This window comes from Lonchura striata, chromosome 5 (genome assembly GCF_050655825.1).
Source record: "Lonchura striata isolate lonStrDom1 chromosome 5, ASM5065582v1, whole genome shotgun sequence".
In the NCBI taxonomy this organism is placed as follows: Eukaryota; Metazoa; Chordata; class Aves; order Passeriformes; family Estrildidae; genus Lonchura; species Lonchura striata.
Window position 1 is genome coordinate 57,674,973 of NC_140707.1, and position 27,987 is coordinate 57,702,959.

The following is a 27,987-nucleotide window of genomic DNA, read 5'->3' on the forward strand; positions in this document are numbered from 1 at the left end:
CTTCATTTTCTGACAAATGAACAGAGAGAAATCAGTTTGCAGAGGAGGGAACTGAACCCAGTTTGTCACTCGTGTGTCAAATTCTCTCTTTCTTGATGTTTTTCACCAAATTCAGTAAGCCATTTCATTTCACTCTTCCCAGTATCAAGCCGAAGTAAGATAAACAAATGTAACTCAGCAAGAGTACTTCCACACTAAGGCAAAATGAGAGCCAATCTTATTAGAACATCCTGGAAACAGCAGTTTAAAACCTAACCACACACATACACTGAGCCTAGAGAATTATAATAACTATTATTTTAATGGGTTTAGATGGAAAACATAAATTATCTTAATGATATCCAGATTCCTCTGATAGAAATTTTGACTGAGCTAAAATCAGATAAACTGAGTATCAAAAACTTTAGTTCCAAATGCCTCCAGAATGATTACAAGACAGAGATGTTTGGAGAAGAAAGTAAATATTTTCAACAACTCATTAAATAAAAAGAACATGATAGAAAACAGGTGATCGCAATATTAAATATTAAAAGCTGAAAGTAGTCTGAAAAGAAATGTCAGGTCTTTACTGCCTTATGAGAAAGGGTATTTTGCAACAAGACTGCAGGTTGCCAATGAATTTTACTGCATTTAGTCACAGCTCTGCTCCATAGGAGTTGAACAGGTAACACATTTATAACTACAGAAGAGAAACAGAGGTGAAATAGCTGTTCTCCAACAGGGAAAGCTGGCTAAGCCAGTGGTTTCAAACATTTTGAGATTTATTGCCAGTCATAAACGTAGACAACACATTCTTAGATCTGCATTTTAGAAACATAGCACAGCAAAATTCTAGTAGCAGTAAATTCTCACACAGCAGGATGTGTAAAATAAAATACTCAGAAATAGGGATTATCAGTTGTTATAAAGCATTTGGGACAGATCTTTGAATGACATAAGCGTCTACAACTCCAGGAGCCTCAGAGGAGTCAGGACAGTTTGCAACACATGAGGATCTGCCCTCTGGAGAAAGTCAGCTCAAGCTTGCTAGTTCACACCTCAGCCAAGCACCTCGTTTTTGATACCTCTTCTGCTACCTGTTTATGCTGCCCTATGACTTTCTGCCTTTCGGATCCAGAAGAAGCAGTCAGACCCAGTCATAGAAATCCTTCAGAGAGCATAACAGGACCAGCTCAGGTCTCCAGATGTTTTACAGAAGGACAGCACAGCAAAAGCTGCTTCTGATGCAGGTCAGATGGATTATCATTTGATGGTGCAGATGCTGCTCAAGGCTTAACTTCTACAGCCAGCTGTTTGGTGGTTTTGCTTCTGGGGGGGAGTGTCTGAGAGCTGTGCACCCTTCTCAGCACAGATCTCCAGCTGAAGAGAGGTGCCTGATGGCTACCACTTCTCAAAACTGGCCAACCCTAGTAAAACAGTCTAAATGGTTTGAGACATGTGCCTCCAGGTACTTTACTACTACAGCAGCAAGGACAACACATGTACCCTGCCCATAAAGCCTACAGTTTAAAAAAAACAAAAAACAAACACTTTTTTTGGGGACTGTAGGCAGGTCTGACTTGTACTGCCCACACAGGAGAGACAGGTACTTCAAGTGGGCCTGAGCATGTGAAAAGACAGGACACAGCTTTCATTCCTATTCATTATAAACTTCAGCAGTAGCAGGATGTCTGCAGGAATTACAAGAAAAGGAAACAAAAAATGTCATGCCAACACACACCTACCAGGTGTATGATAAGAAGCTCCTTTCTAGATCTATTTCTGGAAGAAGCCCACAGCAGTGACACGTGCAGTAACTAGTGAGTGTGTGCATACATACACCCTCCTTCTCTGCTTGTAGCCACAACTCTTGGAAGAGCACAAAAGCTCTTGAAATTTGCATGCAGAGATTATTCCACTTCTTCTGCCTTCCAAGGAAATTAAGATAATATGAGGCTCTTTTTTTGTGACCGGAAAAAAAAAGGGATTTCACCCTGAAAGCAGTGGATCACAAAGAAGATGCAGAAATAACTCAACCGAAAAAGAAAAGTTATGAGGCTTTTGAAGGACACAACCAGAAAGACATTCTTGTGAGCGGCATCTTACAAACAGTTCAACAGAAACAATGAAGAGATGCAAAACTCTCCCAGTCCAGCAAATGAAAAAAAGAGTGCAATTGCATATTTAAAACTGAAGAGAGGACCATGCATCATTAACCTAGTTTAGCTGATGGAGATTTTATGACAGACCATTGCACAACCTGCTTTGGGCAAAGAGACTCCCAGTGTTATTTAAGCAGTTATGCAGTTGAATCAGGGAACAGAAGTAGATGGTAAAGTCACACTCCATGATGCAAACAAACCACCAACTGCCCAGGCTCAGGAAGCATCTTCCCACACTGGCAAGTGTGTGGACTGCACAGCAGCCCATCATGGGAAATTTTACATGTTCGTCTCACTGATCACAAAAACAGGAAACTGAATGGAACAGATCATGGGTCTGAACTGTCACAGTCCTCTGCTGCAACCTCCTCTCACTCACAGTTTGCTAAAGCAGGATTTTTCTTTTGAACACTAGAAAGCCTATTATGAGCCCTTGTCCTACTCCCCATAGCTTCTGATACCACTGGATTTCAACAAGTTATGCCTGCACTACACTCAGTAAGTTAAGCAGAAAGACATGTTTTTATTTCAGAAAATATGACAATAACTAATTTCCTTCACTACTGATATTTTAACTCTATCTCCAGGAACTATCCAACTCAGATTCAACAATATCACAAGATAATTTAAGGTGAGAAAATATTTCATTTCATAACACTTGTAAAGACAAGCTTGCTCTCGCTCTCACAGCACTGTATTGACATTCCAAACTACCAGTCCACTATTGGCTCTGCATCCTTCTGACTGCATTTTGAGCAAGTGAAGAAGATGAGGAAGGTGGGAGACTGCAGAGAGCATCTCCCCCTTCCCTTTGGTGACTGCCATAGCATTTAGGTAAGATACTGTTTGCTGGGCTCTCCTACAGGTAACAGTTGCAGGCAAAGTTTAAAACTCTTGTTATCGGCGGAGGGCTTAATATGTTCCTGCTATCAGTCAGGATGTGACAACTGTACAAAAATATTCTTTAACTTCAGCAAGCTTCTTTCGAGGGAAAGAAAAACACCTCCAATATCAGTTCTTAGCTTAGGTGTTGTCATAGCAGTAAAAGCAAATCTCACTGTGAGCCCGTGAGCTGCTTTGTATCTTTTCCTGCCAATGAGGTCTAGCTCTAATTGTGCCAGGGCAGAAACTTCTCCTGGAGCAGCTACATCTTCCCACATGCATTTTTGAGGGAACATACTGTGTCCCACTCCAGCTTTGCCTTCTCTTTCCAGCTTCTCTGCCCAGACAAAGATGATCTAATGTATGTCTCTCTTTGTGCAGGCCCTGAGCTGAACCCTAAAGATCACTTGTGCAATCTAGCTGTGGTCTCATTCAGCTCAGCAGCTGCTTCTTCCCAGGGCTCCAGCCTGGAGGAAGCCAAATGGCTTTCAGCACATCTGCACACGAAGCTCAGGCACAGAGCACCAGAGTACATCACAAAGAAGAACTAATTGCTCCTGCCTACTTCCCCAAAGAAAAATAAAGCTGAGCAGGTGTGTGTGCTTGAGCTATTGTGCTACAGGAACAACTGCTTCTGCTTTTCAGGCACCCCTTGGAGAAGGGGAACAAACCCTGGCACGAGTACAGGATCCAAAGTTGTCCTTCTGACGGGGCCCCAGGGACACCCTGCCTCTGGTTTAGCACTACAGCCTTGCACCTGCAGCCCTTAAATGTAGACCTAATCCAATCCTACCCCAGTATGCAAAACATTAATAATACAATTTACAAGTGCCAAAAGAAAAAATTTCCTTAAATCTGAACCGGTTTTTCTTGTGTGAGATTTATATTTGAATTAAGAAGGAAACATTATAAATCTATCCCATGACAAAGCTTAAAACTTGGGATTTTAATATGCTGAATCTCCTCTGCTTTGTGCTGTAAAAGTTGATATAATGTTTCTTTCTAATGTTACATTAGGCAAGTAACCAATTCTTCCAATTACTGATCTGACAACACTGTTCCTGCGAACTGAAGATAAATTCACTGACTTGGACAAGAATTTAAAATATTATATGTTTTGGGGCAGTAAACAAAATAATAAATCCATTATATTGGACTACAGACCTTTCTGAATTCAGATGGAAAATGGCAAAGCAAGAGTTGAAGTCAGGACACCAGAAAAAAAAGCTGAAGAGACTAAAATATCTATAAAAAAAGAACTTGGCTTTTGATGAGAACATGAAAAGAATTCAACATAAGATAAGTCCTTTGCTCTAAGCAGATTAGGAACAAATCACAACAATCACCAATTGTTACTTTATAGTCTAACTTAAAACTTAAGACTTTCTTTATGTATTCTGTGTCAGGTTTTAATCCAATTTTTTCTCTTTCTGCTGTTAATGCCAAGAAGCCATGAAAATAGAACTGTCAGCAGTCCTTCTATAGCTCTGATATCAAACAAAACTGGAAACATCTGGATTCATTTTTCAACAAGACAGCCAAGAAGAAGGTATTTTAGGCAAGAGCATCTGCCTGTGGAGTTCCCTAACATAGCTAAACGTGTCTAGTTTTGAAAAGATAGCCCTTGGAAACCAGCTCAATGCAACACTGAAAAAGAGCATTAAATGGCATTCAGGATTCCTCAGCTGCTGCCATGACCACAGAGTCATACAAAAAAACACATGGATACACATATACCATCCAGACAGCTAATGCAAACAGCTCTTCTGTATATTTGGAGGGAAAAAAAAAAAAAAAAAAAAAAAAAAGAAGAAAATAAAAGAAAGAAGGAAATCTAAGTAGTTTTGCATGGAATAATAGTTTCATTACTATTAAAACAGGAATTAATTTCTTGTTTTAATTTCTAAACATATACTTGGGCACATGCTGCTTTGTTTTAGGTGAAGCAGTTTTTTAATAGTTTTTAATACATAATTGTTATCGTTTCATGATGAAAACAAAAAAACCAGTCAATTATGGAGTTTCCAATCGGTGAGGATTCCCAGTTCTGCTCCATACTCTCATTGTAGAACCAGTTACACAGTGGTGAGAGGAAGCAAATTTGTAGGTTGTACAGATAAAAGCTGAAAGACTGTCTGAGATTAAGAAAGAAAAGGTGACTCAAGTACATTTCATATATGAAAACAGGTTAAACGAATGAATCAAGAACAGGAAATGGGAACTGATCTTAAATAATTCAAATCCAAACCAGACTGGGAGCATGGTTCCGCAGGGCATGTGTACTGAGCTCAGGAAGCTGCCTAAACACACACTAAAATAAAAGTCCAGAAGGATACTGTCCTTATAAAGTACAACTATTTATTACTTTTTGCATTAAATCCACCCAGACCAGGAACCCAGAACTACTGTAACAGCCCCAGCAGTGCCTCTTGGAGAGCTGTACTAGCTGGAGCTGTTGGCAGCTGCCCAGCCAGATGAGTGGTAACCAGGCATTGTGTAACAGAGGCATTTTTCAAGGAGTTTGCACAGACATGGGGAGAAACAGCAGAAATCAAAACTGTCTCCATTTAATGGCACTATCTAAGATCCCAGTCATTATTGGCCAAATGCTGCTACAATTCTGGGGCATGGTGGTGGGGCTCTGCTCCCTTCTGAGAAGACAAAGGTCCTGAGAGCAGAAGCTGGCAGCATGAAGCTACCATTCCCTGTTTTCCCTTAGGACAGAACTGTTTAACAACACAGCGAACAACAACTATACCATAAATTTATGGGTTATTAAAAAAAAACCTATTGAGGTTAAATCTCTCTTCCTGAGAGATTTTGGCCCCATGATTTCACACACTGGTGAAAAATTAGATCTGGAAGTGCATATACCACTGAATGGAATGAAAGCCAGAGTAATTTAGGCAGATGTTCTGTGTTTTATTAAGGCCTCATGGAATAAATTTTTTGCAACTCTGGTCACTGCTGAGAAGACAGAGAACCTGAATGGGAAAGTCAGAGAAAGTTCCCAGTCTAGAGGCCAACAAGCCCCTTTTGCAAAAGTAAATAATGGAGAAAGAAAACCCAACAAAATCAACACAGAATTAAAAGTTTTAGAATTTCTCCTTACTGCAAAATTAAACTGGTCTTGAGAATGTTTTGCTGTCACTTAGGAGAGTTAAACAACAAAATTTCTCTCAGAAACAGGATATAACTTGCTTTTGTATCAATTCACCACTAACCACAAAGGCACTGCTCAAGTGACTTTTAAACCTTATCCTGACTAACCCTCCTCTCTGCATGGCAGGTGCTTTCCTTATTGGAAGATGTATGAACACAGTGGACTGACTGCAGGCCTGAATTTTATAGAGAGTTCTGCCACAGCCTCGCATTTCTCCAGCCCCTGACAAGTCCTGGTCAAGGACCACATGTCCCACCTGACCTGACCCAGTTTCAACAAGCAGGGTGGGCAAAGCCACATCCAGCCCCTCTGCCCAGAGGCACGACAACTCTGGGAGAGAGGGGATGCATTCCTTCAGAGAGAAGGGCCCCCCTCCCCATCAGCTCTGTTGATGAGGCTGTCTCACCAAAGCCAGGCAGCCTCAGGCTCTCCATGCTTCAGCCGGAGCTGAGGCACTGTGTGCATTCACACACCCCCACAGGGGCTGCGGGGCCCAGAGCCAGGCACCCCTGCCCAGGCTGCAGCAGCCTGCACCAGCTCAAATCCAGGCTCCAAAGCACAGCTGCTAAATTAATGGAATGCCATGGAGGTTTCAAAGTCATTAGGGCATGGCCCTTCTAGACTGCTTTTTTCAAAGCTGGTTTAATTGCCAAAGGAGAATCTCCAAAACTCATTCCTCAGGCCATTGCAGTGATCACAAGGACCCCCCAAACATCAACACCCTTCATTGGGGACCTAATTATCTGTTCTCTCCAGTTTAAGTCTGACTATTAGATCACTGAAAAACAAAGATTCAAAACAAAATCACCAGGGTACAATTTACAGGAAAGATAAGTACCAGATTGACGACATAATTTCTTTTTGGCACTGAATTAGTGCAAACTTCAGCTGCAATGACAGGCAAACAAATACTCATATTAAACTTAAGACAAGTATCCTCACCAATTTTGCATGGTTTGATGTATTAAGTTCATTAAAAAATATATTGGAACACAAAGAATTTCAAGCAAACCCAGGTTCTGGACCTCTTCCCACATGAGGCTTCTCAGTTTAGATGTGAAGATCCATCCTGGAAAAGGCTATCAACCTAAATTCTCTCTGCATAAGCAATCCTTCTGATTAATTAATCCTGAGCAGCATTACTAACTAGAACGACAACATGGCTTAACTCAGAGACTGGTCTACTTCAAGTCAGAGCTTGCTCTGCCTTTCACTTTAAAGAGATTAGATATTAAGTTCTCTGCTGACAGAGATTGGGTGTTGTCCTACTTAGATTAGAGAGAATATTTACCAGATTTAAGGTATCTGGGGAGATAGCAATTCAGAGTAAACAAAGCCATTCTCCTATAAAATTAAACAAGAGTCCAAAGAGGGGAGAAACAGGTTATGGTATGTATCACATAAAATTCACTAAATGAAGTAAATAGCACCTTAATCAAGCAAAAAAAGTTCAATAAACATTTCACCAAAGTCAAAGTATACTGCTAGTATAAGCCACAGCAGATAGGAGAGACAAGACAGGGGACCTAAGCTAGCCAAACTCTGGCTCCCTAGCTGAGGCTGTCCTGGTAAGGCAGGTCCTCTGGCTCTGCCCACCACACACGGGGGCTGCACCTGCCTGTCCCAAACTTGCTGAAAGGGCTGGCTGCTACTGGGGGGGCTGTTCAGCTCTGCCTTGCCAAAGCTGTTCCTGCAGGACCCAGTAAACATGCAGCTGCACAGTGAGCTCGCCCAGCTCACTGATTAGATACAAAATTAAATGACCAAAATAAACAAACTTTTTTTTTCATTTAAAAAAATAAGTAGGTTTTTAACTCTCCCTGCGGTTGACCGCACAAGGTGGGGTCAGAATGCAGTGGGGAAAACGGGGGGACAGAGTAGGACTGCCCATTTCACAGCCAAGCCCCAGCCCTGGGGATTGCGTTTAGAGTAACTTACAACTGAAACTAAACCACCCACCAGTAGTAGGATGAATGGAGGCTGAGTGAAAAGCAAACCAGCACATACTAAACAAGTGACAGAACAAACAAGGAAAACAACTAAGCCTGAGGTTTAGGACAAAGAAAAAGAGACCAGTGCCTAAACTTTTTTTCCAACGTTGTAAATTAATAGCCTACACACACATGACTGACTGAACAATCCCACCCACATTCATTCTTTCCACAGCAGAAGAAGAAAGAGAAATTAACCACCTGGGGATCCATCACCTAAATTAAATGCAGGGGAGGGCAGTGGAATTCATGTGGCATCAGTGAAGTCCAACATACCCTCTGGGTGCAACGTTTTTAGTAGGTGTCATTTTTATAAGTATTGGCAAGAATCAAGGGACACTTTAGTAATAAATGTATTCTCTTGAAATTAGGTATTGCTTAACTACATGCATTCTGCAAATATATTTTTTAATATTTAGCATACAGTTGGAAAAAGGACAAAAAATTAAAACTTCCCCACTTCTGGATTTAGGATTTATGCCCTAGCCACTGAGTTGTAAGATCAAACTCACCTAATGAATATTTGTGTTCTGAAAGCAAGGTGAAATTGTTTCATAAGTAAGAAGCCAGAGGCCACCAGCCCAGATTAGCACAAAGGTTTATGGATCTAGCACTCTCTTGAGAAATGAAAGATGCAAAATCAGAACTTGATTCTTCACATGTGTCTAACAGCTATAGAAACAATCTAGAAAAAACAGGAGGGGGGGGTGGTGGTGGGAAGGCACGGCAATGTATTCCCTTGCATGGTTTTTAAGTAGTGCTGATTCCCTGATATGGACTTGGACTCTCCAGGAAGAGCTTATCAAGGTACATCTTGCTTCTGAATGCCTGGACAGCTTGGACACCCAACTAATCACCACTGTAAAAACTAAAGGCATAAAAACATAAAGCAGCAAACCTCAATGCATTCAGCAAGTATCACTGGGAAAATCCTGAGCCTGCACAGATCAGAGACTGAGGGTTAGGACTGCAAGGGTCCAGCTCCAAGGAGTGGGTGCTCACAGGATCTTTTAGATGGGAAGGCACTGGACGGCTGTAGGACATGCTGAGATCTTGTTATTCTCCTGCACAATTACAGCAGACTGACTGGGAGCATGCATTGTAGGAACAGTCACAATAGCGACCTTTTCATTCTTATCTAGAGAAATCAAATCCCCATCAAAGGAGAGTTAGTTACAAGATCAGCTTAATTAATGATGGTATTATTTCAGATTGCTGTTTAACAACCAGAGTGATCCAAAACACCCAGGAATCCAGCTTCATGGTATGGGTTCAACAACTGTGAAACTTCAAACAGCCTACAATTATACCTGCTACTTTAGCAGTGCTCTTGGATACAGAAGGACATAACGTCAGTAAATACGTGTTTTCTGATGCTAATTTCATCCCACGCAGAGGGAAACTGTCTAGCTATATTCACAACTTCCTTTGGAGTTTTGACTAAAACACATCTCTAATTACTTGAAGTGTAGATGAAGAGGATCTAATTAGCTATTGCTGGCCTGTGCCAACACTTAGCTACTAATTCACACAAAATAGTTGAATTTTAGAAGGCCATTTTCATACAGCAATACCACGTCGAAACTGTTCTAAGTACAACTGAACCTCGGACCTAATTTGTATGAAGATTCAATTCTCCAGTACTTAAAAACAGTTACTACTTTCCTACCTGCCTGCATCTCGCAAAGTCGATGGGAATCGCAGAGACTCGGCCGCCTCCGTCGGGGCAGCTCCGGCTGCCCGCTGCCGGCACCTCCCTGTCCCCGCTGCCGGCACCTCCCTGTCCCCGCTGCCGGCACCTCCCTGTCCCCGCCGCCGGCACCTCCCTGTCCCCGCCGCGGCCCCCGGACGGGGACCCTGCCCTGGCCCCGCTGCCCGGCCCGGTACCCGCCGGGACGGCGCTGCCGCTGCCCGGCCCGGTACCCGCCGCCGGTTCCGCGCCGCCCGCTGCGCTCGTTCCGCCCGCCCCGCCGCCCGGGCCGCCAGGTGCTCCCGCGGCGCTCCCTCAGCGAGCGCTATCGCCCAGGGGGAGTTCCCGGCGCCTCGGGACTCTCCCGCCTCACCTGAGCTGCTCGCTGGGGCGAGCTTGCCTCCAAATGGCTGAAGTAACTCTTCTTTGGCTCTTGCTGGACCGTGACACCTGCGAATCGCTCCAGAGCTGCCCCTCGCTTTGCTAGCACAACCACGCTTCTGTTTTAGAGAGAAGAAGCGATTTTTAAATGTTTTACAATGTTCTTAGAAAACGGCATGTCCAGTTGGAATATGGATTCGTGTTAGGCTTCCCACGGACGCGCGAGAAAAGCGTGCAGTGCACTAGAGTGCATAGTTCATAGGGTAATTTAGGGACCGCACACAGTTGATTGGTGCAGAATTTTCAGCAGGAAGTTCTGGTTTGGAAATTTCTTTGCAGGAAGGAAAAGTTCTGTAAGTCTCAAGGTGGTTTCTCCTTGATTCTAGTTTTTGGTAACTGGAAGTGCTACAATACCCAGGAGGCAAATATGAGGAAAAGTGTGTATTTCCCCAAAGGAATGCTGCTTACATTCTGAGAGCATTTAAATTTCCAGTCACTGAAGTTTTGTACAGTTATCCTAATAGGTCTTTGATTTATTGGCTTCCCCATTCACCAAGACTGTATCTTTTCCTTCCACAATATTTTTCATTTTAAATTTAATAACACCACAGATCTGCTGCTAACTAAGAATTTCATGCCTGTCATCATGCAGTGTAACACAGCTACTTCAAGCTCCAGAGCCATTGTAAGGGGCGAAGACCCTGAACCAAAAGCACAGACTTATAAATTTTGAGTTGACAAAGCATCTCTGTTCATCTCTGCTCAGAGCCAGTTGCAAGTACTGGTATCACATGGCAGAGAAGCTCCTGCTAATGGAACTCATGAGATTATGCACGGTCACTATTTTAAAGAAATACCAGTAACCTGGTACGCTTCCAGAATTATCTGAGTCCTCCTGAGGTGCACATTAATCACACATTTCAAGGTATCTCACTGGATTAATTTACACGACCAAATAGCTTTATTTCACTGTTCGCAGAAGTGTGTTGTTTAATTACTGATAAGGCCCCTGTATGCAGCTTGCTGCTATCAAGTTACCCCGGCATTGCCATGCTCAAAGGTTTTTCAGGCTCTCATGGACTTCCAGTCCTGCCTGAATGGCTCTCCAGCTGCTGGAGTTGCAGTGCAGTAGCAGCCATCCACTGGGACTGCAGGTTGCCTCTCTGATGAAGGAAAAGACATTAAAAACAGTATTTTTGACAAGGCAGTTAGAGGAAAAAAACCAGTTTGCAATATGACCTTCCTTCTTGATCCAGGCAAGACCGTGCCCTGTAATTTGAGAGGGCCTATTAACACATCTCTGTGGCTCTTTTGACGGTTTGGGACACCTTTCAGTCTTTTCAGCTGCTTGAAAATTGGGGTTTTTGTTTCAATAAGCAAAGAATTCAGCTGTGCATGGTAAGGGATGTGGACAATCTGATCCTGTGTGGATGGGGAGAGCATTACCGTCCTGTGATGTTTTTAGCTGGGATGGGAGACAAACCTCCCTCCTTCCTTAAAAGATTTTTGTTGCAAACAAACCTAGTCGAAAGATCAGCAGTGAAACCAATTTACCTCTTTTCTTGTCAGCTGCAAATATGATCTTCCTTCCCTGCCAGCCTCCAGGCAGCACCCAGAGTGCTCCATGCTCTGCTGTATCTCTCTGTAACTAAACCTTGCTTCAGAAATCTGGTGATGCTCCCTTGCCTCACTGACTCCTGCTGTTGGCTCCCCTCTCCTCTGGTGACCATTCCAGACCTGTCATTGCATCCACTCATCCTCACTCATTCCTGGTTCTCTGCAGCTGCTCTTGCTCCTCATGCTGCCTCCACTCCAGGCACCCCAGTACTCAGAGCAAGCTAATAAACTGGGCTGTTTTTGGCTGGCTCTGCCAAACCACAGTACTCTCAGCTCCAGAAATGCAGGGCTGAAATACTTAAGCAGACCCATGCAGGGCCAATAGAAGAGAATTTATTAGTCTGGGCTACGCTTCACCTCTCATATTCCCCAGTGAAGCCTGTCTCATCTGTTTTGAACCTCTGTACCACAGACTTTTTCACTTGCTGCCGAGCCTGTTTATGCTATTGGATTACAACTTCCCAGTATTTTTCTTGTTGAAAGAGAAGTAGCCAGAAGACTATAGAAAGCAGCTACAAGCAGGAGTCTATATTATCATCTCTGGGCCTCAAGCCTTTAGGAACTGGACCCAAAGTAATAAAAACCCCACGTATAAATACTGACACAAATCTTGAGTAATTATTTACATCTGCAAACACTTTCAAACAGATTAAGACCCTTTTTCTTCACTCTGCAAATGCTCCAGTGAACAAAGTTTTCAGCAGGAATGCTGATGGAGGCTGCAGCTTTGTATAAATTCAGACTGAATTCTCCCACGTGATCTTTTGCATCAGAAACCTGATCCCACCACCTGTGCACACTTACTGACATGCCAATTTCCATGTTAAAAATCAAGATCAGAGGTTGAATCAATGTTTGCACAGAGTACACTGAAATATTTTAAGCACAAAAGTGGAAAACATAATTGCTTAGAAGTACTTGCCTAGTTTATGAAGAATTACATTAAATTAAGCAGCTGATGACTCCAAATAGCTTTCCCAGCTCTCTCCCAGCTGAGAATCCTTCAGAGCAAGCAAGCATTTAACACTACTACTTATGAAATATTTTAGTTTCAGAAACTAATATCAAGTGATATACTTATGATCAGAGTTAAATTCCAGTGTATATTACAATAGCCAAGTGATGAGCTCAGCCATCAGGACCTAAAAGCAGGGTGTTATCAGGACAAGTCCAGCACATAGCCTACAACACCTCATAGCCAAACCCCGTGTGTAACCACTAAATAAGTTTTCTGAGGCAGAGACCTTTTGAGAGGAAAAAAAAAGGGTTTCACAACTTAGATTTCAGTGAAATAGGGAGTAGTAGTTTTCAGCTAAAGCCTCTAAGAAGTTAATACACCTTCGTTACAAACAAGTTTTGCAGCCAAAGGATTTTACTACCATTAAAGTTTTTTCAGCAGTAATCTTTGTCCCCTGAGGGTTTTTTGGGAGAAACATGAAACTGTTTCCTCATCCTCCTTGTCCTGCTCTCAGCTGGAGCCTGTTTTTCTTCCATTCCCATCATAACCTTTGGGTTTAGCTGACACCTTCCCTCCTCTGCTACAGATGATGGGTGTGGTCCACACACTTCATTATAGAAAGCTGTTATAATTCAGTCTGTGACTATTATTTTTTATTTTCTCCTTTTATCAAATGTATGTTTAACCTCACACTTTCTTAACATTACCTGCTGTAATTCTGTCCACCATCTGAGACTGCAGCCAGTTGCCTTCTCCCACAGAGCTGCAGAAGGACAGCTTTATTGCACAATGTCCAGTACCATTTGAAAAGGTTGATACAATGCCTAGACAAGCAATTACATGGAGATACTCTGCTGTTCAAATTAGACACTCTCTTAATCTCATTCAGATTTGATGCACTATGAATTTGAAAATAGATTTTCTGGTTTATTATGTTTTGCCTTATGCTGTAAGGCAGATATTCTTTGCACACACACACACCGTTAATACATTATGATAATAAATCCAAGGAGGGCTCATCCTTTGTGCATGAGAACACTTTGGTCCTGTCTCTCCACAGCCAGTCCCACATCTGTGTGAGGTGCAGCAGTTGCTTCTGCACTATACAGTGGCCTTTAACATTGCCAGTGGCTGCTAGCCCCAAACTGTCCAAAGGTGGGGAAAGGTTCCAGGGTGGATAATCACTGAGGCACAAGGGTGCTGCTCTGGATAGGCCATCAGCTTCAGCCCAGAGTGATGAACAGAAGTGACTCTGGGTGCAGGAGCAAATAGTTCTATTTTCTCCTCAGGAGACATTTCTTTCTGCTGATGATGTCTAGGGATCCAAGATGATGAATCCAATAAACTCAGGAGGGGTTATAAACCTCTATGAGTAGTTGCAAAAAGTAAGTAACAGAGCCAAGGCATGCTCCTTGCAGTGTTTTCTAATCTTATCCTTTTCTTGTCTGACTTCATTAAGAGCCAGATGCTCTTAATCTGGCACAGGTTTGTGAGGACATTGTCACACCTGCTGAAAAAAGACAAGACTAAATGTTATCAACATACTGACATCCATCCTCAGTTATTTTCTATAGGTCTTATACCTGGAAGATTGTGGATAGGTGGTTCTAGTCCAGCTTTAAAATGAGCTTGCTACATTAAAAATCAGTTGGCATATCGAATGTATCATTTAGATCCAAACAATTCCAGTAGTTTCCTCATTGATTTGATGCTGAAAAACAATATTTTTATACAGTCTGCAGTTTAAAAATTAAATTTTCCAGGGTTCAGGATAAAAGAGAAAGTTAGAACCTTATCTGCCACTGATTTCAGGAAAGATGCAAAAGATGAATTATCTTAAATGTTACTGTCTACCTTTCAGTGCAATAGTTGGACTTAGTTCAATAACAGGGTTTCAGACTGTTCCCAAACCTTCATTGTTAAGGGAAAAAAACCCCTACAACAAAACAGGAAAGACCTGTTTCAGGAAAGGCTCTTGTATCACTGAAAAAGGGCCCATGGAACACCTGACTCTGAAATATGCTTATTTATTATAAATAATTTCCATGGCGTCACATTAACAAACATAAAAGGTCACGAACTCCTGTATTTGAAGAAAATGTGTTTGACATCTGGGATCTGGCAGAAGTTCCTCCTATGGGATAGATTGTTTGCGGAGAGCTTTATTGAAGAGTAATATTAAGAATGAATTACGAAATATTAGTGTAACCTAGTAAGAAATTATTGTATTTTACAAGCCAGAGACATAAGAGATCTAACAGAACTATTTCAGTTACATCTGATGTAAAAGCACATCAAGGAATCCTAGCTGTGACCAGTTAGCAGTGAGAATCTGTGGGGCTTAAGCACTGTGGTTAGAAATGGGCTGAAGGGAGAAGTCCAAATGCAGGCAATGGCTTGAGCGTTTGTCTGTGTTTTTGTAGGGCCCTGCTCTATGAAGGGAGCGAGGAGGGAATTGGCAGCGAGCCTCAGTAGCTGGAGAAGCTGAGGGCTGAGTGGGAAGCCAGGGCACCCCGTGCAGCCCCAGGCAGTGAGCTGGGCAGCATCCCCAGCCCAAGGCATCAGACACCTGCAGGGACATCAGGGCTGTGGGGAGCTGGCCACTGTCACTCCTACACTTTATCCTCTCTCCCCTCTCTTACCCGTGCCAGTGACAATCTCATAGGCACAGCCCGTTCCCTGCCTGGGGAGTGCTCCCTGGGCTGTTTGTTCCCAAGAATTTGCTCTCCCACTGGGCTGGGATCATGCCACCTCGTGGGGTACTTCTGGGATGTCTTCCCAAACACTGTTACAGCCCCACTTGCTCGTGATGCTGCCCAGAAATGCCTTTCAGTGTGGAAGAGGGGATAGGAGGCAGCTTGCCCTGTCCTCCCAGCCTGCTCAGGGCCTGGGTCCCTGCCTGTCCAAGCAAAGGGCAAACACCTGCCTGGGCCCTTTCCTCCCTTCTCTCTTTCTGGGACCTGCCCTGTATTTTCACACCATCCTCTCTCTAGAGCCTGCTCAGAGCCTCAGGGCTGGCCCATCTCCCAAGAGCAGACACAAGCCTGCCCGAGGAGGAGCAGATGTTCCTATCCCCAGGAAGGAGAGGCCAGCCAGGTGTCACCCGCACACAGAACAAGGGCAGCACACAAAAGATCCTTTCTGAAAGGGACTGAGTCAATAAAAAGGCCCCAAAGCACAAAAATATTTTACCGTTTCCAGTTGTAAAAAACTTTTTATTTGTCTTCTATTTTCAGGTGAAAGCAAAGCTCATTTACCTTGCTGAGAGGGGATGATGACAAAAAGCCATTTCAGAAATCACTGCAGTTTAAAGCCTCCTCGTGCCATTGAAGTGAGTGAGATGGGAATAAGATCAATGGAGGCCAGTGACTGGTTGCTCACAGAAGCTGGAATGTTATTCCATCAAAAATTGCTTGGTTCAAAAGGAGAACACACACTGACATCCTAACTAGAGCTTTGGGCATATCCCCCTGGGAAAGGCAAGGTACTTAAAACCATTCAAGAAATGACATAACTAGAAACAGAAGTTACCAGCCCACTCTACCCTAATTTTAACACTTTAACCCAGCTGCAGGTTGCTGTGATCTGTTCCCGGGCAAACACACCAGAATACATCACACTTAAGGTACAGGAAATTAGGGAAAACCAACCTGCTGCCCACATTCCCAGCCTTCCTTGTGCTGCAGCACTGGCTGCTTCTCAGCCTTGCACCCAGAATCACTGTGATGTGAATGTGCCACAGCCCTTGCTGGTACCACTAGGGATTGTAGGGCAGGAGTAAGGATGAACTCTCACTGCAAAGGCGAGGATTTGCATGTTGAACTTCTGTTTGGCTGCGTACAAAAATGTTCAGAGAGGAGAGAACATAGAGCCCTTGAGAGACTGCTCTTCCAAACAGGCTGAAATGGGTTACATCTTGGTATAATTCATTGATACATCTGAATGGAGGGGTGCAGGTGTAACAAACCAGTGTTTTACCAGGAAGTTTAACATCTAAAAGCTGCAGGTTATTTATTGTTGGCAGTATTTTCTTCAGAGATTATTTTCAAGAATAATTATTTTCAGCATCAATAACTGTAGATACAAATGTTTGTTTGTGGGACACAGTATCTTTGCTATGCTACTTACCTGTATTCCCCAAGCCCAAAAGTTTATATATGTATGACAAAGGCTGGCTTTCCATGGTGACCAAATACCCACTTCCTTCAAGTATTTTCAGTTGTCACTGTTGCTTTAACTCTTAGCTCTATTAAAAACTAGATTGTATGGTAGCAAGGAATTCAAGGGCAAAGGTAATTATTTCACTGCAGCTCAACAATTTAACTTCACATTAAAACCACATGTATTTGTATCCAAGTGACATAATGAAAAGCGTGGTGGTAGATGGAAGATGCAGTCATACAAGCAAGCAAGGATTTATTAAATTAGTTTTTCAAGATGTTAGAAAACCTGACCAAACACTTCTCAGCCAAAGCTGTGGCTGTTCCTTTGCTTAAACTGACATGGTGATCCCATGAGTGACAAGGATTTTCATTAGCAGGCAGATGGAGGACAGGAGGCCTTGATGATGATTTTGGGATGATATGGTGACTGAAGTGTGCCAGAGCCCAAGAAGGAGAAATAAAACAGGCTAGAAAAAGTAAAAATGGGAGTGCAGAAATGCTGTTAAAGGTCAGCAGCCAGCTACCATTCAGAACAGTCCTTACAAACAGTGGCACAGACTATAAACATCATTGTGAAAGAGCTGAGATCACACTTGCTGTCCTAATGAGTTACTGGCGTGAGAAAGTGTTCACCTGCATGAGACAGGGAACTGCTGTCTGACTTCCTGGAAAAAAACATGTAAGCTCATTTTTTCCATCACTGATTTGGGTATGTGCAGGCTGACACTGAGGACAGGTTAACAACATTCAGCAGTACTTGCAGGCCTGAGGAGGAACTGGTGCCACCAAAAACAGAGAGGGAGGAAAAAGCAGGAGTTCTGGTACACAGAATACAGCCCATGGGACTTCTCAAGGAAATACAATTCAGAGTTTACCCTTAGGGAAGGGCAGCAGGAGGTTAAAGCCCTGCAGGGTGTCAGCAAAACCCCATCTCTCCAGCAGTGCAGTGTCCTTTACCAGCTGGTTGGATAGCACTGACACAAGTTTAAGTACAACCTATTTCAGGTTTGTCCACATTCGTGAGTCAGCTTTGGAGAGACAATTTCCTTATCCACAGAGCTCTACTCCCTTGGCTGGGAGGACACTGTCAGAACAGGTTGGTCCTGCATAGTGAAAAGAGCAACAAACCGGGGGGCATCACACTATTCAGTCCCCTGTGCAACCCCATGTCAGACAGACATGGTAGCATTCATGATAACAATCTAAAATGCAAATTCTAAACAACTAGAGAAAGAAGGATAAAGTGACTCAGGTGTGGAAAACCTGTATTGGGCTACTTCAGCTGTATGTCAACAGCAAAGTCAGAGCACCTGTGTTTTCTGAAGTGTCCATTCTCTGCATTCAGTGGAAAACCAGCCCCTTGTTACCTGCACTTATCAGGCCACTTCAATCAGAGTCGACTGTAGAACCATAAGTCTTTGATCAAAGGTCACACCTACTTTCTCATTTTCTTTGAGTAGTTCTAGAGAGTTGTTTTCTACTTTTGAAGAGAAATTTTGTAACTCAGCATTCTGGCACTTGGCCTCTCCTCTTTCAGTTTGCATGCATGCTCATTTCAGCGTAATTTCTCTTGAGCATGTGATTCAGAATTAATGTGTTTGCAGCGTAGTGAAGGGAAATGACGCGTTCTCGTGACACTGGAAATGAGCGTCGGCGCTTCCTTTGAGTGCGTATCAGCTTTCAGAGCGCCTTGTAAATCATCACAAGCCAGGGAATGGCGTATCACCTACCTCACTTTGCAGTGAGTTATTTGAGTGATAAGAATGTGAGAGAGCAACTGTGTGACATAAATTCCTTCGCTTTCCACGAAGCAAACCAGAGCCAGTTTTGGCTGTCCTTGCAAATTGCTGAAATAAGAACATTCCACCTGCAAAACACAAACCCAACCAATAAACTCAAACCTCATTAGGCATGGGTCATTGAGTATCATGTGGGTGGAAAAGCCTTTGTCATACTGAAGTCATAAGAAACGTAGTGCAGGTGGGAGTGAGAACTAGCCACTGGTTAATGATTTATATATGAGGAAACCAGTTCAGTCTAAATTATCTTATATTAACACTACTTGTTACAGAGACAAGTTTGTTCTGCCAGTTGGTAGCCAAGTTCTGGCCATAGCTTCACGGTCACTGTACAAACCCCTGCCTTCACTGGTTCCAAAGACCAAGGACAACTGGGAGAGGGGTATGGCACCATGTCAGGCTGGGAGGAGAGAGCTCATTTCCTGGGATTCTCTGGGAATACTTCCAAGGCATAAAGCCTGTACATCCTCCTGTACACCCTCCAAATGTGCTGGACAAAGCATGGCTGCTTCTTGAGGGTGAACTGGCCAAGGGAGCCATCCCCACCCTCAGAAGCAGTGACCTTCTCCATCCTTCAGTGAAATTGCAGGGGAAAGAAATGTCTCAGATATGTCAAGCTGCTAGTACAGATAAAGTAGGATTACACAAAATGTTAATTTGAGCCTTACCACACATAAACCCACCAGGAAATGAAGGTACACACAGGTACCTCCAAGTATGGGCAACTGTACAACATAAAAATTGTGAAAGAAAATTAGCCTCTGGAAAATTAATGGTGTTTTGCTTTGAAGTTTTTTCTACTATTACCTGTATGTCACTAGTATTTATGACCAGTAGGTGTACCAGTATCATTGATCCTCCTTCTCCTTGCTTTCCAAACAAGTTACATAATTGTCATGCATACTTGCAGTGATCTTGTATGAACACCACTAAAACTGTTAATGATCAAAATAAACAAGAATTAAATTATAATTTTTGTTTAACAACATATTTATTTTAAAAAAACCCTTTAAAATTGTCCCTATTGGTGCATTCAATGCAAAGTGTTCACAAGCTGTAGAACAATGCAAGACTTAAAAGCTCTTTTTCTGCTAGAAATTAAGTAATGGTTATATGCTAAAGGGCCATTTAAACTATACTTTTCACATTACAGTACAAAATTATTATTTAAAAAAAAAAGAAAAAAAGACTCAAAATATAACATGTTTATTAATCCAGACAAGCTGCAAGTAACAGTTAGGGAAATTACTGTTTCAGCAGCAACACTAAAGAGCATCCTTTGAGCTGGGCAGTGAGTTCTCCTCCTTCCATCTCTACTGACTGCAGGATAAACTCTTGGTATAAGGTGATACTAAATGTGCTATACCTAAAATTGTCCTTAGAGGTTTCTGGTATCTGTCATCTCATTAGGTGACAGATTAGCCAGGGCATAATTTTTTTGTCAACTGATTCTGCATTCAAACACATGAATGCTGCTGTCCTCCCCAGTGCCCTGCCACCCCTTTTTATTGAAGTGACTGTTCTGTATTTTCCAAGCAGAGCTAAAATGCTTCATACATCAAGAGAGATCTGTCTCAGAGATCCTGCACATTCTTTAGGACTTTTATATTATCTTGGTGTGTCTCTCCCTTGCCTCTGGCCATGCCTGCCTCTTTCTTGGCTCGACCATCAAACAGCCATTGAGTCTGTATCCTGATATGGATCAACTATGCTTAATCCTGCTGTGGGAGACAAGGATGCTGGAGGTCAAGGAGTGAATTCTTCCTTTTACAGATGTTGTCTGGGATGCCTTAATTTCAGAGCTATTTATAGGCTAAATGAGTACTTATCTTTCTAAGGAGATAATCTCCTTTTTAATATTTTGTTTCTAGTTAAATTTTTTTTCCTTGTCAATGACATCATAACGAAAGCACTGAAGGTTAACTAATCAGTAAGCTCTTTTTTATTACCTTTCTGGTTCAATTGTAATTGTATTCCTCTAATTCTCTTGCATCCATGGATATGACTACACTGCTGTCAACCAAATGCTGTCACTTACACCATTGTTAACTTACATCAAATCAGGCTGGGTAATTCCAAGTGAGCACAACCCTGAGGAAAGGCAGAGGGATACACTAAAGCTTCCTGCAGGCATTATGTGTGTGGTAGGTAACAGCTTGGACCTTTTAATTTTGGTAAATTTAAATTTTCTGTTTATACAGATGTATAAATGTGGTGAGAAATTTTATAGACATTATGATATAAATCTCCACTTGATATTATTCAGAAGTCAGTGAAATTACATCTCCTTCAACTCTGTGTCTCTATGAGCTTTGTTTCTTCCTCACTGACCTGGTGTGTAGACTTGTGCTAGCAGGTGTTTCTGGTCACTGTAGGAGCCCAGGGATCTCTGTTGAGCAGCTGCTATTGTTTTGGAAGCAGTCAGTTTTTCTGTCCTCCTACTCTACTTGAATGGCATCAGATGTCAGGGTCCAAAGGAATATTTTTAAATGATTAATTATATTTCAGTATTCTTAGGGATACTGATTTGAATAACAAATCTGTGTCATCTTGGCAGGCCTTCTTCCTCTTTGTTTGCATTTCACGAGATCTACAAAGCAAGTTTACTCACCAAAATGTTTCTGAAGAACAGGAATTTCTCATGAAGACTGGGAATGCTGGTCCTGGATTTCTGAACTGTCTTCACATTATGTGTAGGCAGCCAAGAAACACCATGCTTTAAAGATTTTTGTCAAAAACAAACCTTTGTAGCTATGGTTTCACATGTTGGTTGGAGAACATGTGCAGAAAGTTGCTGATGAACAATCTGCAGACTAAGGTCCCAGTCTGCACAAACACATGCACAGAACGCTGCAGAATCTCAAGGAAGTCAACATAATCCCTCATAGGTTATAGAGAGAAACAATTCCTATGAATGATGTAACTATGCAGAGGCTTGGGTGTAGCTTCATGTTTTAACAAAACAGAATCTAGTGCCTGGGCAGGCCTTTGAAGAGCAGGAGTGAGGAATCATTCATGGAAACACATCAATGAATGTCTTGAAATACCAGAAGAAATTTTGAAATGCTAAAGGTTATCTCAGGAAATCTCAAAGAACACAAATACAGCGCCCACAAAGAAAGAGATACTGCAATCATGCTATTATTTATTTACAGGAAAGAAGCTTTCAGCTCTACTCTAAAAATAATACATATCTGCTTATATTTATACCACTGACACTGAGATTTGAGACTTAAAATAAAACTGGACTAAATCCAGACCTGAGATGTGGTGTTTAGTGGTCACTGACTTCAGTATAGTGATGAACACATTTAACTCTCTCTGGCTTGGGCCACATACTCTGTTTGCAAATTGGAAGAGCCTTATCCAAGGTTTGTACAGCCTAAGTGTGTATTGCATAAACATGTCCTTATCAGACTTCTTAAAAAGCCTTGAGACTATCAAGCCAATATAATAACAGATGCCATTTCCAGAGAAAATCTGTAACTAGAAGAGCATCTTTCACCTTCAAAACTGAGGAGTTGTGGGGTTTTTAAAATCCATAAAATTCATAAAGCCAGGCTCAATCAGCAGGCTGGGCAATCCCTTTGGCCATTCATAACTAATACTTTGCTGTAAGAGTGCTTAGACTATGGCCTGCATCTCCAGTGAAACACATGAAAAGCTTGAACAGGTGGTGGCTGCAGAATAACATGGTGGGGAAATAATGGATCTTCCCTGAATGTGAGAAGTGTAATTGAGGTCAGTCAGGCCCTAGAAAAGACAAATAGCCTACAAGTGATCTCCAAACAGCAAGTGTTAAGTAGTGCCAGAAAAGAAGTGGAGCTCACTCAGCATGTGCTTGCAGTGCATGAGCATAAATGAGATCATTTGTATAGGGCAAACCACAAAAGGAAAATGAGTGACCTCAGTGATATGGGAAAGGGAATTGAAAGAGATTGATTATTTCAGGAGTTATTAATTGCTGTAGTGTTTCCTATAGATCCCTCTGATACTCAATACAGTCCTCAATTCTTACAATGAGGTTACTGCATCATTGTTTACTTCCTGGTGTAAAAGCAGTACCCAAACTCTCCCTGTGCCTTCAACAGTATTTTTTGAGTTACTCAGGGGAATCAGTTTGCAAACCACTAGAGGGATCTCAGAAGTTTGAGCTAAGAATGGGAATAGGTGGGATTTCCACAGCTGATGTGCACAGTTAAAAACTTTAGTTACACTCTGCGCTGAGACAGGAGAGGAAAGGGGCAGGTGCAGAGAGCAGTCAGCTATCACTGACATCCCCAGACAAATGTCTCTGGACCATTACACTCCCTGTGGCACTGCCCCTTTGGCACATGTCACCTTTCTGAGGCAGGCTTTCTGCAGAACTCCAAAAATCTACTTATGGCCATCATCCTCAGTCTTCATTCATAGCACCTGCTTTGGGGTTGAGCTATTCAAAATTGGTTTAAAAACTTACAACAAAATGTAACAGGTGTAAATCACTTGTCTGGACTTGTGTCAGATGAGGATACAGAATTTGCTTGTGCTATGTTGCCTTACAGCTCTTTGACTTCCAAATGCAGAGCCACACCAACACTTCTGTAGCTTCTGTAAATTCTCTTGTATACAGATACAGACATGTGTGCAGTGCTTTACACAAACACAGGGAAGAGTCTAAGGACGCTTGTTCTCTTTTAATTGAAAAGCATCATTAACACCAGCTGGAGGGTTTGTCCATACAAGGATAGAGATTTATTTTGACAATAATGCCTGTCGGGATTGAATAACGTTAGGGCATACTTTTGTTCCTTTTTTTTAAAACATCTTTATGTTATATTTTCCTTGTGCTCTCATACACCTACATGCTGTGAAAGATATTCAGTAGCATATTCTGTGGATAAGCCAGACTGGAGAACTTGCATGACCAGAAATTTTACTGATTGTATTTTTGTGCCAGCTCTAGACAGAGAAAAATTATTATACAACTTTTGCTGATGCTGATACCATGTTTATGAGAGAATAAAAGTTGGCCTTCTGAAGGCCAAGTAAAAAATAGGTAAATATGAATACAGGACCCCAACTGAAGAGAAGAGAGCTCGTTGAATGACCCTGGACACTACACTCAGTGATGGTGAGTGACCAGGTTCTCAAAAAAAGTTGAGTTTTTTAACAAAGGTATTGTAGTCAGCACCAGTTGAAAAGCGATTCTGTGGGATCCAGGAAACTCTTGGGTGAAATGACATTTTGTTGTCTATGTCAAAAAAGTCAATTCCCTAAGAATATCTCAAAGTCAAATAAGGCACCTCTCTCTGGCACCTAACCCAACTAGCATGAACCAATTTTTTTATTTATCAAAATAGCTTCTCCTTCCCAATTACTGTGATCTGTATCAAAGATTACTGCCATGTCTGCTTTCTTTTACCTTTATTCCATAAATACCTTTTACCATATCTTATTTCTTTTACCTTATGGCAATAGATGCTGTACAAACACAAGAACCTGTGTTCAAACAGACATGACAGCTGACAGGCAGAGGAGACAAAGAGCTGTCCCTTCCCTGCTTGGCAAGGGAACAGCTCTGCCAGCCTGAGCAAGCAGAGCCAGAGGGAAGCCCCACACAGCCAGACCAGGGTCTGTGCTCTCTGCTGGTGCTGCTCAGAATACTGGCCATTAACCATGGCAAAACTCTTCATGTTAGAAATCATCAGCAGTGGGTTAGAATAAAGAATCATTTTCTGAGCAGACCTGGAATTCTATCTGCTATTGAGGAGTCCTGGCCTCAAAGAGGAACATGAATATATGCAGCAGTTGCATGTTTACATTTTAAACTTTCGTGCTGTAAAAACTTGACATGCGTAGTCTGTTTTTTTAATTTGGTGAGAATTGCTGTAATATTTGAGTATGCAATGGTCTATTGAAAACAGACCCCTGACTAGGAAATACAGAGGTTAGATGTTATAAACTGCTAGTAATTTATTATTTTGAGATTGGCATATATTTTGGCAAAGTTTAAGTTGGCTGGAGTGATAGTGAGTGATGAAAGATGTTATGGCGGTTGAGAGGTGGCTGAATTCCTTTGTTTCCAGACTTTTCACTTTTTGTTTAAGGCGTAGAATATTTATATAGAAAGTGTAATATTGTTTTATGAGTATTTGCTGGACCCTGCTAAAACCAAGCACTCAAACTTTACTCTTTTAACAAAGTGTTTTGTTATGGAATTCCTCTGGGTTTTGATGTTTCTAAATTAGGGTTAAATCAGGTTGGTATGTGGGGGCCATGTGAGAACAGGCCAGAAGTGACAAACTGTCTGATGTCTAACAGGGTGTACTTCCACTCCAGGAGGTGATGTGGTGGCAAGAAGAGAGGACTCCTCAACTGGACATGAAGAAGCTATAACACAAGGGCACAGAAAGTGGGGAAGAGGGGATTTTAAGCACTGGGAAAGCTGTCAGCATTTTAAGAGTTGGACATTTTCAGTGCAAGACCCTGCCTGCCTCACGACTGCTATCTGGTCCACCAGAGCCTGCATGCTTCCCATGTTTTATTTCCATCGTCTGGAACAGGAGCACTTTTAGTCCCATGGTTATAAATTATCATTCTTCCTTCCTGTTCATCTCTATTTTTTTCTCCAAGACTGTGGTACTTGATGAGCCATGATACACTCAGAAAACAAATTCTTGTTTCTGATATTTCTCTGCCCATTTCCTCTGCATTTATCTTCTCCAAGTCGGCTGCTCATAAAACTCATTGGCTTTCTGCCTTCAGCTTGGCTCACTAAACCCTGGAGTCAGTCTCCAGCCTTTTTGTTTTTACAATAAAGGACAGAGCTCTGAGACACAGCATCCTGGGATGTTGTAGCAGCAGAAAGAAAACTTTTAAACCATTAAGAAACGGAAGCTGCTAAACTCAGTGTTTCATTGCTGAGAGCATCAGGGCTTCCTTCAAGCTGAGTACAAGGAAAAAGAGCAGAATTTCTACTAATTCACAAATCTTACTAGGAACAAGAGGCATTTTTCTGATTTTATCATGCAGTCTATGTTGTAATAACTTTCCAAGTCTGTATTCTCCCATTTAATACTCCACTTTAATGAAGACCTTGCATTGCTACTCTACTTTTTGTTGCTCACATAATCTTTGTAAACCTCTCTCAAGTAGCACTGAGCACTTCCAGTTCTCAAAAGACAAGCAAAGGTTATCCTTCCTGTCCTAGAAATGCTAGAGAGCCAAAAAGCCAGTAAGGAAAAAACAAAGTAAAAGAGCTTGTTTCAAACAGATTTAAGAACAAGACGTATAAACCCTCATCCCTATTAAAATAAAAGACCAAAGTGCCGGTGGCTTCAACACACATTATACCTTCCAACTATATAATTTTAATTTTTTTTTTTTAAGCTATTAAACATATGTATAGATTTAGCTTAGCACTGAGAGGGCTCAGCTGGAATACTTTTCACAGTTTTGGGCACTGTGCTTCAAAAAAGATGTGAACCAACTGGAGAGAATCCAGATGAGAGCAACAAGAATGATCAAAGGTCCAGAAAATGTGATGTATGAGGAAAGACCAAAAGAACTGGGTTTGTTTAGACTAGAGAAGAACAGTCTGAGGGGAGACATGACAACAGTCTTCAGACATGTTAGAGTGATGCAAAGGGGAAGATAAACTGTTCTCAATTTCTACTGGAAGTAGGCTAAAAAGCAACAGATTACAATGGAGATTCAGATTAGACTTTAGAAGAAACTTTTTTTTGGTTACAGCAGCTATACCTGGGAAGACAATGCCCATGAAAACTGTGGGATCCCACTGTTTGAGACTGGGGTACTGGTATACTCTGGTCTGCTTTGTGGTAGAAGCATAAGACTGGTCCTACTCCTTTTCAGCTATTTCACCCCATGTTAGGAGTGTAGGAGAGAGATTGCAAATGAAAAAAAAAAAAAGATATTTTCTGAAGGAATTTGGACAGGTCTGACCTGAGTGGTCTTTCAACAGGAGATTAATTGCAGCCATAACTACAGAGTTAGTATTACTACCTTGTAGCCATTAGAAACTGTAACTATTATACTCAGGAAAACAGGGAAAAATAAAATTCTGATTTTTATCTGCTTTAAAGTTATGCTGCTCTAAACTTATGCTGGACACTATTCTGGCAGTGGAGGTCTGTGTCAAAGATCTTGAGTGTAAATAAGGATAAAATCCTAAATGTTGTAAAACACACCACCCAGTGATAGATTTCTATGAACTCTGTTATATAGGAAGATTTAATACAGAAAGGAACCCAAACATGTGACACTTTGTCAGAAAGCAAAAGATTACATAGTACAACACGTTTTTTGGAATGAATTTACAATTAATTTTAACTATAAAATAGAATGATAAAAACCAGGTGAAAGAAACTAAGACAAATGTAGGGTGAATTGAAACAAAGTGCCTGACTGATAATTCCAGAGATAATGGGGAATGCAAATTGGGACTTCTGAGGTCCCTTGTTTCAATGGGTGGTTCTTTTTGTTTCTGTTTCTGCTTGTTTGTCTGCTTTTCATTTACAATGAAAAAAAATTTTTAAAAAGGCAAGATTGCAAAAGCCAGCTTTTTCCTCAGTTTTTTTTTTGGTGCTTTCTGCTAAGCAGCCTTAGAGCTACAAAGGTTCACAGTCTTTCACGTAGATTCATGCCCTAGAAGTGTTTACAGTGAGAAGAAGAATCCTTAAAATACATGACCACACAGACAATCATTGGGATCTTCAGATGTTTGCATCCTGGTTGGGACTGTGCATGAAGAGGCCTCTAGACAGACATAGGTCACCGGGTCTGTGGAAATGGTGATTTGGTCTGGAGCTGCTATAGGTACTGGCTTTTGAGGAGAGAGTTCTGCAGAGGAGGAACTGTCTCTTTTGGCTTAATGTTTCCAGGGCATAAAGTCGAGGTTTAGAAGGAGTACTGTGATACAAATATCCTCAGCCGGATGACAGAGCTTCCTCTGAAGTTGATGACGGTGTTAACAGTGATCATTTCCAAGTCCAACTCGATAGTGCGGGGCCCCTTCACAGGCCGGGTCATCACCAGAGTAGCACTGATTGGTCCCGTTTGCTGTGCATAGAACAAGAGAAAGCAAGTGAGATTGCCAAAACTAGTTCTTCAAAACTACTGTCTCACTACAATCTTAGAGCAGCCAAAATAGGTGTTTTCTGTTTCATCGTTTGAAACCACTACAACTGATGGGACAGAG

At 41.9% G+C, this 27,987-nt stretch overlaps 2 protein-coding genes across 7 annotated transcripts in view; both read right to left on the reverse strand.

Moving 5' to 3' along the window:
• The window catches only part of TC2N (tandem C2 domains, nuclear), a 37,892-nt gene extending 27,356 nt beyond the window's left edge, over positions 1-10,536 (reverse strand). For 2 of the 5 annotated variants that reach the window (XM_021531953.3, XM_085582283.1), the window contains exon 1: positions 9,847-10,005. The gene's annotated coding sequence lies outside the window, so the exon portion shown is untranslated. Of the gene's footprint in view, positions 10,006-10,240 lie in introns of those variants that run through there. The other 3 variants (XM_085582287.1, XM_085582286.1, XM_085582284.1) reach the window with 3 other exon arrangements.
• A 1,796-nt stretch (positions 10,537-12,332) lies between these two features.
• Positions 12,333-27,987, reverse strand: part of FBLN5 (fibulin 5) — a 60,949-nt gene continuing 45,294 nt past the window's right edge. For both annotated transcript variants that reach the window (XM_085582288.1, XM_021531954.4), the window contains exon 11: positions 12,333-27,848. In XM_085582288.1, coding sequence (XP_085438414.1) covers positions 27,687-27,848 — 162 coding nt within the window. In that variant the 3' untranslated portion in view covers positions 12,333-27,686. The remainder of the gene's footprint in view (positions 27,849-27,987) is intronic.